Source organism: Pelmatolapia mariae, linkage group LG3_W (genome assembly GCF_036321145.2).
Source record: "Pelmatolapia mariae isolate MD_Pm_ZW linkage group LG3_W, Pm_UMD_F_2, whole genome shotgun sequence".
NCBI lineage: Eukaryota > Metazoa > Chordata > Actinopteri > Cichliformes > Cichlidae > Pelmatolapia > Pelmatolapia mariae.
In genome coordinates this window covers 46,959,268-46,973,822 of record NC_086229.1, presented here as the reverse complement: position 1 = coordinate 46,973,822, position 14,555 = coordinate 46,959,268, and the positions used below count along the sequence as shown (strand labels likewise).

Genomic DNA, 14,555 nt, shown 5'->3' with positions numbered 1-14,555 from the left:
CCAACTAGTGAGTACCTGTGAGTATGTCTGGAGCTGTGTGGGGATCGTGATCCACTCTTGATTTTCTCTCTTCTACCCTCATAGCTGTGGTGGTGTTTGTGAGGGCTGTGTGAATGAGAAGAAGAATAGCTACTAGGGCTAGCCCTTCTTCCATTTGAGCCATGCCTTTGGCGTGGGCTGTGTGAGCGAGAGCGAGAACTCTCATGTCTGGTTTTCTGATGACGATGCTGGGAAGTTTCAGCAGATGTGGAGGGCCTGGGATTGTTTTCTGTGCCTACATCACTAAAGGATATTAATAAAGAAATGAATGGGTAAACAAATAAAAAGGAAATGCTGCAAAGCTTCTGTGATTGGTTTTTGCCTAATGACAAATATTGTTACCTTGACAATGGTACTACACTACCATCCCATTCTGGGTACATGTGGGATGAAAATAAAATTTAGAAAAGCTATTTCAAACAGCAACTATTAAAAACCAAAACCAACTACAGGAGGTATCCTAAAGAATGGCTTCTGGAAGAACTGATTAACCCTTCAAGATTATCAACAATGTTTTTGGGTGGCTCATATTCTATCAAATAAACTGCTTTAGAGGACCTAAGGTATGGAACATATAGCACACCCTAGAAGTAGTAAAATAAAATTACATCAGGAGGTTTCTGTCGAGTCTACCCCACAAGGTCTGGAAAAACTGTGATACTCACTAATCAATCAAAAAAAAAAGGACAAAGATCTTTCAAATTTGTAGTTAAAAGGAAGAAAGACTGACTGTATCTGGAGGATTTTGCAGTTTTCAGTATGAATGCTGGTATTCTGGTGTAAGATCCAATTCTAAGACACAGAAAACAAGAAAAAATGTAGTGTTATCAGTTTTAATGCCCCCAGCCTTCAGTTCAGTTATCATCTAAAACACAAATAAACACAACTGTGGCCTCAAGTCCCTTACGGCTCAGTCATACTAAAATGCAGTAGTAAAAATAGCAGGGGAGAAAAAAAACACTGCTGGCCATCCAGTGATTGCACTGATTTTAATTTCTTTTTTTTTTGGTTTCCCAGAGGTTGAGTGTGCAATATCCTAAACCTCTGTGTGGCCATCTTTAGTCACAATGTAATTACACAGGTTGCCCAATGAAAGGTAACCAGTTTACAAACAACTACAGTCTAATATGGATTGACTGACCCATGATCACAAATTGTCTGTCACTCATTTCTTTGCGATAAGGTTGGGAAACGGTTCTAGTTATAGTCCTACATAAAAGCTGTTGCCTATATGACTTGGAGTTAGGGCTGGGCTATATCATACCATTCACGGTAATAATGTTGGGCAACGATAAGAAAATGAAATATCGCGATAGAATATGGGTAAAACGCGCATGTGCAGTGCCTTTGTTTACATACGCACATGGCGGCGACGCAGAATGAGAAGAGCGAAAGAGGATCGTTGAATGAAACAGATGAACCAGAATAGGTTTGTAAAAATGCTGCAACTTCAGTGGTGTGGAACTGGTTTGGCTTTCGACCGTCAGATACACAACAAAGCACTATTTTTGGTAGAGCATTTTAGCGGGCCGTCGTTATTACCGTGTTTATTGGGAAATACGGCACACTTAAAATCAACCCTTTGATTTTTCTGAAAATCGACAGTGCCCCTTATAATCCCGTGGGCCTTATGTATGAATTCTGGTTGTGTTTACTGACCTCGAAACGATTTTATGTGGTACACGGCACTCGAAAATCTGTCAAATGTTTTAGTACGACTTTGCTAAGCTACGAAGCCGCACCGCTTGATGGATTGTCGGAGCATTACGGCTATCGTAGGCAGGAGCCTCGCGGAGTGATACGTACTGTGCTTCAACATAATATTACCGTATTGTGTGTGTATAACCTCTTTTTAAGTTTTGTGGATATTATACATGGTTATGCTGAGAATATGTCGGTCAATTTCCACTGGAAATGCCTTTTGGTTAAACTGTCAGCAAGGAATTTGCATTTGCGCTGTAATGTTTTTATATAACTTTAATGCACTTAAAAAAGCTGCTTGTGTAAGTGAAAATACGTTGATGTTTTCTCTTTTTTTGCACTAATAAAGTTGAGGAGTTGTAAAGCATTTTGTTTAGTGTCAATTATACTGGTATCGCAAATTTTCAAATATATATCGTGATAAATATTTGTGGTCATATCGCCCTGCTCTACTTGGAGTTACATTGCCACCCTGCAGCAACTACATCTGTTTGTGGAGGAAACTTCTGTTTCAGAATTATGAGGTTCTGGCTGAACTCTTAAAATTCAGGTTTATGTACATTTCAGTTTATATAGACAGCAACAGATAAGCATTTTTCTATCATTTATCTCAGTTGATTGGCATATTACTACAATGAGATGGCATATAATTGCTAATTCGACCCCATTCACACACAAACTGGTAGCAGAAAAGTTCTGTCTTATTGCCACTTTGTTATAGTATTGATACAGCAACGTTTTGAAGACAGCAACTGACTTAGTAATCCCCATCTTCGAAGCAACCATTTCAAAGCAATGTAAATTCATTGTACATGGCCCCAGTAATTTGAGTCGTACTGCAGTCTCCTAACACTGTTTTGCCTAGTGTGACTGCAGCATTAGACAGTCAAATTTTGTTCATCACTATGATACTAGGGCTGTGCGATATGACCAAAATCTCATATCCCGATATAAGAATTCTATCGTCCCGATAACGATATAAATCAAAAAATTTTAACATTTTCTGTAAATTCTGTGAATCTCGGGCAGCTCGACTTGCGTGAAGTGTTTCCAGCTGCGCGTCCTTTACCCGGAGTCGAGTGTTTTAACCGATGCATGAAACTATACATTTTTAGACATAAGTTGTAACGGCCGCCGTTTTCTTTGTATTTATTACACAGCGTGCTGCGGGTTGCCTGTTCTAACGTTTGAGTCTAAGGTTTATTTTTTAGCACCTGGCGGCTCTTTTTTTACTTCTCATCCGTAAATAATCTGCTCTTTCACATGATTCAGTTTATTTTGAAAAGTCTCAACAGTATCTTGAGCTTTATTGTGAAAGGTTTATGTGGAACATAAACAAGCGAACACGCGAAGGTGTTACCGTCGTTGTTGCTAACGACAACGCATAAAGACAGGCGCTTGTCTGTCAGTAGTGTGTTCATATTAAATATAAGAGAAAGAGAACTTTAAGAAATTAATATAGCCACTACAGTGACCATCAAAACGATGAAAAAAATATTGCCGTAAACTGTTTATTTTGCGACACCACGAAACAAACGATAGCGTAAAATGAAACGATAGATGTTTTTATATCGTCATCCAATATATATCGTCATATCGAACAGCCCTATATGATGCCCTGTGACATTATGCAAAACTAACTTGAATGTATATCCAGGTTGTCATGGAAACAGCACTAAGCAATAAACCTCAAAAAGAATGTCCTACATTTGTATAGACAAACACTTTGATTAGATTTTGAAAAATATGATAGATGATAATCATAGAAGTAACTACAGTTCAGTCCATAAGTTTTTGGACAACTGCTAAATTTTTGTGATTTTGCCTCAGTATGCCACTAGATTTGATGTGGCTGAATTCCGATTGATTTTCAGACTTAATTTATTAATTTATCTCAAAAGTTTTCAGAAGCTCAAAAGTAACTGTACAAATGCACATAGTCTTAAAAGATAATGACTTCCTAAAGTCCTGAACCCATACACACTCCCAAATACTGTTTGCTTCTTTGAGATGCTCTGCCTTTACTGCAGGCACCTTCAATGGCTAATTGTTTGTGTGTCTCTCTCTTTTTTCAATACCTATTTTCTTTGCCTTAAGAAATTCTTGAGTTATTTCATTATCCATTTGCACTGTGAAAACACTATCTTTGCAGTTCGTCATCATTTGGCTAAAGATTGAGCGGGGAGTACAGCACTGTACAATTAATTCATCTGCTACCTCAATCAGCAGTCACTGAGACTATTCTCCTCGTTCTACCGGTAGCCACAAAATTCCTCTACAATGTTTGTCAAATGTGACATTCTTTGGATCATGAGCTGTTCCTTTCCTTATATTGGTACAAAATTTCATATTGTTTTTGTTAACGGGCACACAGCTTACAGCTTGTGGTGCACACCTTAATGGAATACTTTTGTCAATATTACTGATTCAGTGAAACAATGTTTAAAATCAACTGAAAGTACCATTTATAGATTTTTTTCAACAAATAGCCATCAGTTCTTCGAAATGAAAAGAAAATGAAATTGAAACTCAATCAAAATAACCTAATCTTAAAAAACTTGTCCTCCTAAACAAGGGCAAACAGAGTATACTCTTCCACCCACCTTCATATGAGCACATTGTTGTAAACACAGAGAACAGGTATGTGGAAAGATTTTTGGTGTGGCTGCGGCATAGTCTTGCTTCATGGCCCTTGTTGGGAGTGCCTTTGAAAGCTCCCTGTTTGCCAAGCACTGCTTATTGGAAGATGGAATAGTTATGGTACTTCGGGGGGAAGAAAGTAGAGAAACTGGTTTTGCAGCAGCATTCATGATCTGTTTACTCTGCCTTCTTAGCTGTTGTTGTGTCCACTTATGCTGGTTCTTGTTCATCGGTTCAGCAACCTTAGAGTCTTGTTCTTGAGTTGTACTCTCTTCCTTGGTGTGAATGTAATCATTATCGGGATGCACAACACAGACCACACTGAGAGGTGGCTGAGTTTTTAAGGCTGACTGCTGATATGTCTCTGGTTCTTTAAAGAGAACTAGCCTGGAGACCTCAGACATCTTAGGAAATCTTGAGTCTGTGTCCTCCTTCGGTGGAGAAAAAGAGCTGATGATTTCTTGAGAAGACCGGCTTGGTTGGATCTGTTGAGCTGCATTACTGCCTTGAGAAGTCACACAGACTTGGACTGAGCTCAGACTGGAAACAGTATCCTGCAGGTCACATGGTGAAACCATCGCACTGGTTTTCCCTTCTATCATACTTTTTTGGAGTGGTTCTCTATTGTGGCTGCTACTCTCATAACAGTCCATCAACAACATACTTCTACTCCCACCATTGCTAGCTCTCTTGTCACTGCTCTTCCCAATCTCATCTACAGTATATTTGGCAGTGTGTCCATAGTCAATCACTTTACTTGGTTGAACAGTAGGTGACATTTCATCCTGCCACATGCCTTCTCCTCTTTTTGTATTTAACCTGTCCCTTCTACTCATACTGGTGGTTGGCTGAAGATCTGGATTTGGTTCTGACTGAACTGCATTTGTACCCCTTTGATTGCGTATTTGTTGTAAGATAAAAGGCAGGTGGCTAGGGGTGATCTGGTCTTCGGGGTAAGAAATCAGACATTCCAAGTCTTCTTTTTCAAGTCCAAAATGCAAAAGGATGTTAGCAGCTTCTTCTGATGTGTACTGAGGGTATCTGGACTCTGACACAGCCACAGGTTTGTCAGGCAGTTGAGAGTCATAATCAGCTAAACCTGGAATGGATTGGATATGACATTCTCCTTCATTCAGAGCAGCAAATCTACTGTCATGACTGCTTTTATTTCTATAAGCCGGTGATGCATGGAATTTAGAAGAAGAATCCTCAATTTCACTTTTGTAGTTTGGCAACCGGTCCATGCCACTATCAACATCAGAGAGTCTTTGAGAGAGTGAAGACACTGGATTGCTTTTTTCAGTGATTGATGAATGAAACTCATCTCTAGGCGTGCTAGTAAAATGACTGTCCTGAGAGTCAGCCAGAGTCATAGACCTGTTAGGGTCCCCACTTGCATGTACATCCGATAGTCCATACTGCCCCTGGTTGGAACTTCGGTTCCCAGAGGCATGGGTGTTATCCAGGGGATGGGACATGATTTAATCACCCTCCAGAAGGTTATGTATGGCTGAGGTAGTCAGGAAGGAGGATGCTGCAGTTAGACATGAAGATGGCGTGCTGAATATTGTTGGTAAGGTGGTAGGTCAGCAGGCAACTACAAGAGTGCTATTTATCTATATCAGTGCAAGGTGGACGTTCAAAAGAGTCAACTCCAAGGTAACCTCTCCTCAATCACTAGTGAGATCCCTGGAAGCTCTCAATGTTGTGGCCTTGGTTGAGGCCCTGGAGCAGAAGAAGAGATACTATCCCTCAAAAATAACAAAAAGTTGAAAAATTAAAAATGGAAAATGGTGTTATTGAACTGGTATGGGCGTCAATTTCTTGGATCGATGGAATTCATCTTCTGCATGGTCTTGTCCTGATTTGCTCAGTCCTGTCAGATAGAAATTATGTCATCAATATTATGTCAGGGTCTTTTCTGGTTAAAAAAAAAAAAAAAAGAAAGAAAGAAAGAAAGAAAGCAAAGCAGGCAAAAGCATAAAATGATAGGTGAAGAGAAGAAAGAAGATCATATGACATAGAGAATACATTTATTTAGTCTTTCTTTCAAAGAAACCCACCTAAGTATGTCTGACAAAGTATTTGAATTTCTATCTGTAAGAAATGACAATGATAATTATGATCAATTTACTAGTGGACAAACCCCTCTCTTATTCTAAAAGCTTCAACCTGCTAGCCTTGGCCTCTACCATCTCTGGCAGCTGGTTGTGGAAATCCTCAATATTGTGCAGTTGCTTTCACAGGGAAGATCTCATCTTACGACTAGACAGACTCCAACTTGACCTTTTGGACTGCAGCTAGAGAGGTATTCCCTTTCTGGGGAGATCTTTAAGTTCTAACTGCACTCAAATCAGCAGACCGGTTCCTATTTTAAAATGGGTCTTTTAACCTATCTGTTATGTGTGAATTTTTTCATGTGTGAATAATTCATAGGTCAGTCTTAAGTGACTTAGCAAATGTTTAAAACACCTCTGAAAATGGTCAGGTACAAAGACTGGACTGAAAATGAGTGTGAAAGAAGCCAATGTCCAAAGCAAAACTTTGAAAGACCTTCAGAAACTGTGGAAAACTATTGCTTAAAAGCACTTAAAAGTGTTAATACAGTCTGGCTCCTTGGAAGCAAAACATAATGAAATGTGGCAAGATGAATAAAAGACATCCCATTTCACATGCCAAGAAAGGAAGTTATTTAAAAAAATAAATAAATTTTCCACTTACAGCTACATTGTCTGAGGATAAGATAACCTGAACAACCGTGATACTTTTTTCCTATGTTGCCTAATCAGGATTATGCAACCCTGAATATTAATTCATTTCCTACACCAAGTGGACACATCAACACCAACTGACTTTTGAGACATAACAGGATCATCTCCCACAATGAGACACTCTTTATTCCTTTAGTAGTTTCATTTCATGGGAAATAAAAATGGCTGCCAAGAAAAAAGTTTTCTGAACACACCACCTGAACAGACCAGAGGCGCTTACACTGTTGTGGAAGTTTCCATTTAATAAAGCCTGCAGACAAATGGTGAGCGGTAGCTAATATTCTTTAATTAGAAAAGAATAAAAACCCAAGCTTGGTCAGAGAAGCCAACATTGCTGGGTAGTCGATTGGCAGAGTCTCTGCTTGAGCCCAGAATGGCCCTGAGTTTAAATACTTCCTATAGAAACAAAAGGCAGTACACAGCTGTTTTCACACCTTTGGTCTTCACACTATCTCTATCACTATCTCTTACAGTGGTTGAAGAGACAAAAGGCTCCACTATCTTTAGAATTGTCTGCTTTTCCTCCAACTTCCTGAGACACAATCATCTGGCTGTTCAATGGCATGAATGTGTTAGACGTTGAGACCTTTGGAGAATGTGAATAATACATACATAAAAGAAATTCTTCTACAACACTAACACCTGTGCATTTTCCACAGTGACAAGCCAAAATGCCTGCTGTGGAAAAGGCCTTTAGTGAAACATAAAGGGGGGTATATTATGGCGGTTAATGGGGGTAAGAATACAAAATAGAAAACAGGCCTGGAACGGGAACAAATAATTGGGGTGCAAGGCAGGAGGGCAATCAACCCCCACCCCCAGGGCAGGGCAGGAAGCAAGAGTTACTGAGGGTGAGGGGCAGACAAAGGGGAAATGCACACTATCATTGTGGCCAGGGGTGTCAGCACCCCTGGCCACTGTACCAGTGTTTTTCCTATGTGGGAGTGTTTTACTGTAGGGGGAGGAGATCAGAGGTTATGACTGTTGCGTGGAATTCTTTAGATCAGCCTTTAGAATAGGACTGCAGTGTGCTGATCTCCAGATGCATCTATAAGAGTAATGGGAAATAAAAGGATTGTGTTAAACTAGGAAACATCAGCGTGATTTGTGATTGTCCTGCTAGACCTTAGTGCAGCGTTCGATACTGTCGACCATAATATTCTATTAGAGCGATTAGAACGTGCTTCAGGTATTACAGGTACTGCGCTGCAGTGGTTTGTATCATATCTATCTAATAGACTCCAATTTGTATATGTAAATGGAGAGTCCTCTTCACACACTAAGGTCAACTATGGTGTTCCACAGGGTTCAGTGCTAGGACCAATGCTGTTTACATTATACATGCTTCCCTTAGGCAGTATCATTAGAAGACATAGCATACATTTTCACTGCTATGCAGATGACACCCAGCTCTATCTATCCATGAAGCCAGATAACACACAGCAATTAGTTAAACTGCAGGAATATCTAAAGACATAAAGACCTGGATGGCCGCTAACTTTCTGCTTCTTAATTCAGATAAAACTGAGGTTATTGTACTCGGCCCTGAAAATCTTAGAAATATGGTATCTAACCAGATTCTTACTCTGGATGGCATTACCTTGGCCTCCAGTAACACTGTGAGGAACCTTGGAGTCATCTTTGACCAAGACATGTCCTTCAATGCACATATTAAACAAATATGTAAGACTGCTTTCTTCCATTTGTGCAACATCTCTAAAATTAGAAATTTCCTGTCTCAGAGTGATGCTGAAAAACTAGTTCACGCATTTATTACTTCCAGGCTGGACTACTGTAATTCATTATTATCATCAGAATGTCCTAAAAACTCCCTGAAAAGCCTTCAGTTAATCCAAAATGCTGCAGCAAGAGTACTGACAGGGACTAGAAAGAGAGAGCTTATTTCTCCTGTATTGGCTTCCCTTCATTGGCTTCCTGTTAAATCCAGGATTGAATTCAAAATCCTGCTCCTCACATACAAAGTCTTAAATAATCAGGCCCCATCTTATCCTATTAGAGCACTTTGCTCTGGTACTGCAGGCTTAGTTGTTGTTCCTAGAGTATTTAAAAGTAGAATGGGAGGGAGAGCCTTCAGTTTTCAGGCCCCTCTTCTGTGGAACCATTCCAGTTTGGATTTGGGAGACAGACACTATCTCTACATTAAAGATTAGGCCTAAAACTTTCCCTTTTGCTAAAGTATATAGTTAGGGCTGGACCAGGTGACCCTGAATCCTCCCTTAGTTATGCTGCAAAAGGCATAGCCTGCTGGGGGACTCCCATGATGCATAGAGTTTTTCCTTTCCAGTCACCTTTCTCACTCACTATGTGTTAATAGACCTCTCTGCATTGAATCGTACCTCTTATTAATCTCTGTCTCTCTTCCACAGCATGTCTTTCATCCTGTTTTCCTTCTCTCACCCCAACCGGTCGCAGCAGATGGCCGCCCCTCCCTGAGCCTGGTTCTGCCGGAGGTTTCTTCCTGTTAAAAGGGAGTTTTTCCTTCCCACTGTCGCCAAAGTGCTTGCTCATAGGGGGTCATACGATTGTTGGGTTTTTCTCTGTATCTATTACTATAGGATATACTGTACAATATAAAGCGCCTTGAGGCGACTGTTGTTGTCATTTGGTGCTATATAAATAAAATTGAATTGATCTCTACCAAGACAAAAAAAATTGGAGAGAGAGACCGGCATTGTCTCTTTCACACTCTATTGGTGTGTGTTACCTTCTTACACTTAACAGTATGATTTAAGCTTGAGTACATAACACTGGAAATGCACCAGTGCAACCTTTCCCTGTCCAATATGATATATACCTTGGCTGTTAGTTACTGCCAATATCGAACCCTTACCTGATACCAATGTTAAATTAAATTTATCCTATTTCTCTCTTAATATCAGACTTGATTTAAACTTTGCTGATCAACTGAGCGTTTATAAAATATGATGTGGCAAATAAATTAGCAGAAAAATAAATGACAGAAGAAGCCCCAAAATTATCTTAAAAACACCATTACTTAAAAGCAAAGTATTGGTGTTATTCCTAATTCATTTTCACTCTTCTCATTTGAGCTCAGAGTGCATTAAGCTTTGACTGGTGAATTGAAATGATATTAGCAAAACCATATCTTTCTGTCTGTGTAATAGAGCAAATAGAGGCTAGAAGGATGTTGCTTTGGTTCTATCTTACATAATGTCTCTCAGACAAAACATAATGAGTGAGCAAGAAAAAAACCCAAAGTATTGTTACCCGAGCTTTTCAATCACTACACCAGATTTAAGAAAAAGTTGTAACTCACAAACATACAAAGACAGAAGTGTTAGTCTGTCAGGTGTGAAACACCTTCAAACTGCTGCTGCTTTGCCGTTGGCTTCCCCCATGTAATAGAAATTTGTTGTTCTGACGTGCCCTGAGTTTTTGATATCCTGCACTGTATGCTGAAAGCAGGGAGTGCACCAGATTCCTCTTTCAGTTTTGTTTCACGGTCAGTTCACCGTGCAGCTGCACCTAGGTCTAAAACAGCTGGGCGAAGACAGCACAGTGAGAAGTTAACAGTCTGCTACATCCTTTGCATCCATCTCTTTAAAAGAGGTTTTCTTTTTCTGATCTGACCCATTAAGTCAGATTGCAACCACACTCTCCTGCTACCTGCTGCTATCACACATGAAAACATGCAACCAAAGCAAACCAAACAACTCATAAATTCATAGGCTGGTTCACAGGAGGATGTGTGGGGCAAACCATTAATGCCATTAATATTTGTACATTTACAGTTAGATGACATACCAACACAGTGTTGCTCCATCATACTCACAGAGAAAAACAAGAGGGAAGATGAGGAAGAGAGACTAGTGACATACCAGAAATACAGTTCTCTTTAATTTTTTTATTTTATTTTGAAAAACAACGTGTTTTGCTGTCATTTCTGCTCAATGGGATTAAACTGATGCAGTTCAAATAAACTAAGTTTCAGATCCCATTAATTCTTCTGAAACAGTATGTTGAGCTTAATCAAACAGAGCCTGAGTGTATTTATTCTATTTATTGTTTTTTGGTAGAGTGGTTTTATTCTGGCCTTGCAAGAGAGTGGCAAATTGTTGAGGGTGAACGCTACCACTCGCCCTATGGTAGCTGTGATACTGATACTGATTTTGAAGTTTACCACTGTGAGCAGCCCCTCTTTTTTAACATGTTTCTCCAAAACCTGCCTTTGATATCAATGGTGCCTTTCCAGATGTGCAAGCTGCCAATTCCATGGGCACTAATGCACCTCCATACTGTCAGGCTTTTGAACTGAGTGCTGATAACAGCACTGTCCTTGTCTTCTTTATTCAGAAGGACAAATTGTCTATTTCAGATTTGACTCATCTGACCGCAGAACAGTTTTTCCACTTTGCCTCAGCCCATTACAAGTGGGATTACATGTTTACATATGGCTCCTTCTTTTAATGAGCTTGCTTTAACCTGCATTTGAGGACTGTATGCTGTGAAGCACATATGTGTTAATGAGATTTGAAAACCATTGTATGTGTTGTTTTTAAACATTTTGTTGTTTAAATTTTTGCAGAAATCAAGGCTGTGAAAGACAGTGATAAACTGTAAAACAGCAGAAACCTTATCACACATTCTGGGAAAATGTCCATGTACCTAATGATAATATGTGACAGAAATGCTTACAGATTATCAATGATGCACTTACTCAAGGCCAAATTTGCTCAAAAGTTTGAACTGCCAGGAAACTCAATAGTAGACAAACCAAGCAAAAACACCCAGGCAGAAAATGACGACTGCAAAAGAAGTCCCTAACTCATGTATCCCCCTCCCAGGCCAAATTATAGAAAGACAAATCCTTTAAAAAGTTGCAAGACATACAAAGTGGGTAAAAGTCAGAGTGAAAAGTGCAATGCTCGACTCTTTTCCATTGCACATCTGGATAATTCTATCGAGCAGTAAATGTAAAATATTAGGTTATTTCTGGATTATAGATTAAGGTCGATACAGCCTCCATCTGTTGTCAGATGATCATAGTGTAAATCCAGCTTCCTGCTTACTTAAAGACAGCACTTAGGCTGCCTCTTACTAAAGGTGGGGTCTATGACATTTCAAAGGCAGGGTGCCATCTTTTTTTTAAATCAGTTACATACATTAATATGTCAATATGCAAGATTTTGAATTACAACATATTCTAGCAGTCTTTACATAGCCCATCATCAGTCATCAGCTACAAACTACAAAGTAACTAATTTTGTTAGTGTTCAACGTAAACATCCAAGGTAGGAGGTAATGTTATCAATGTTTTGTAGTTAGCAATAATTAATATTGATGAAATGTTTTTATTTGAATTTAGAAGCGGAACATTGGAGGTTATCCAAGTCTTTAAGACTTTCCTGCAGTTTAACTAATTACTGTGTGTCATCTAACATCTTGGATGGCTAAAGCTTGGGATCATCTACATGGAAATGAAAATGTATACTATGCTGTAGAACAGGGGTGGGCAATCTCAGTCCACGAGGGCCGGTGTCCCTGCAGGTTTTAGATGTGTCCTCAAACCAACACAGCTGATTTAAATGGCTAAATTAGCTCCTCAACATGTCCTGAAGTTCTCCAGAGGCCTGGTAATGAAATAATCATGTGATTCAGGTGTGTTGACCCAAGGTGAGATCTAAAACCTGCAGGGACACCGGCCCTCGTGGACTGAGATTGCCCACCCCTGCTGTAGAATGATACAATCCTGCCCCAGGGCAGTATATGTTACACAGCTAAAATAAACCTTAACGTTATAAGTTGAGAGGTTAAAACTGTCAGTCAACCACCACTACAACTGGCAAAACAACTGTCCAAATAAGACTTAAAACACCAAACTCAACCATTATTACAAATTATGAGGACTTAAAACAAGGAACACTAAGTATAAAGTATAAGTAAAGAATGATATAAAATGTACATGAGGGACAGCGCGTAAAATGTTAGCTTGAAAATACAAATCAGATGCTTAAAATGTTTATTCCAGTAGAATACTTTTGCAGCAAGACAAATCTTACATAGACATCACACACATGGGCAGAATACGGCCTAAAGGCAGAAAACGAACAATTCAGTCAACCCCACGCTGTTTTAAAATAAATGACACAATCTCCAAAACAACCTCATATCTAACGCACTTCCAGTATTGGAGACTCCACTCATAAGACAATGCAAATGTTCATGAATAGTAAATAGTGGGCTAAGATTTTCTTCATATAGTGATGCAAGTCCTTATCCATTTTAGGTTCGTGGTGGTGCTGGAGCATGTTCCAGCTGGGTCAGAAGTACACCCTGTATTTGCAGCATAATGACTTGTGTTTCATCACTGGTCTATGCAATAAGAAACTGGTACATCTAAAAACATTTTCAGTTGCTTACTGTCTGGCAAACTTTTGACTGTAGACTGAGCTGACACGTAAAGTTTTGTATTATTTAGCAACATGTTTCAGTTCACCACTAGGGTGCTTGACCCTTTACTTAGAATATCAATTTGAACGTGGGTGGCCCTCCGGAGAAGACCTAAAAACTTTTTTAAAACTCCAACAGGGGTGATACCTTATTTTTAACCTAATCATAGTTTATTAGTCACGTTTCATTTGACTTTATTCATCTTTATCACGTTTAAAAAGGACCTCAAACGCCAAACTCCTGAGCCAAGTTATCAGTGGCACTGATAAAGTTAGCCTTACGTTTAACAACAAAACAGACGCGGAACACATTTTTCATAGTGAGTCTAAAGGCTGTAACAGACCGACAAACACCGAGTATGAGTAAAAGAATGAAGCTCAGTTTGTTTATGTCTTTTGTTTCCTACCTTTCGCTATGGCTTTGCTTTCCTGTTGCTTTGATGTGCGGAAACTTCCTCTGCTGTCTGTTCCGGTTTGAAAGACGAGCCTTCAAAATAAAAGCACGACATCTGAAAGACAACGTTTCTATGACCCCCCCTCCACACACACACACACACACACACACACACACACACACACACACACACACACACACACCTTAAACAGTAAAGACTAAAAATAGACATCGAAGAAAAGCCGAATAAAAATAATGTTGAAAAGAGAGAACTAACCAAAACAATAATATTTGCACAATATGAGCTAAAGAAAGAAATTAAATAAAAAGACAGGACCAAGGTGGCTGTGCAAAGGGAAATCCAAATATTTTGTTAGAAATTGTATAGTTTTTGGTGAAGCCCTGTTCCTACTGATCATGTCAACGATGAACTGCGATAAACAAAGCCACCTCCTGCACCTAGTATTTTTCACTTATCCAAACCAGGGTCATGAGCGGGGACACTAGGTCCATGAACCTTTTCTCTAATCGTTCTCTTTTCCTCCTGCCTGGCAGCGCCATTCTCAACATTTTCTTTTC

At 39.4% G+C, this 14,555-nt stretch overlaps 1 protein-coding gene across 1 annotated transcript in view; it reads right to left on the bottom strand.

The window, feature by feature from the left end:
- Nucleotides 1–14,048, bottom strand: part of LOC134624522 (zinc finger protein 638-like) — a 31,479-nt gene extending 17,431 nt beyond the window's left edge. The window contains exons 1-4 of the mRNA XM_063469519.1: nt 13,990–14,048; nt 4,344–6,256; nt 770–831; nt 16–282 (exon numbers count right to left, since the gene is read on the bottom strand). Coding sequence (XP_063325589.1) covers nt 16–282; nt 770–831; nt 4,344–5,858 — 1,844 coding nt within the window. The 5' untranslated portion in view covers nt 5,859–6,256; nt 13,990–14,048. The remainder of the gene's footprint in view (nt 1–15; nt 283–769; nt 832–4,343; nt 6,257–13,989) is intronic.
- Nucleotides 14,049–14,555: the final 507 nt, after the last annotated feature.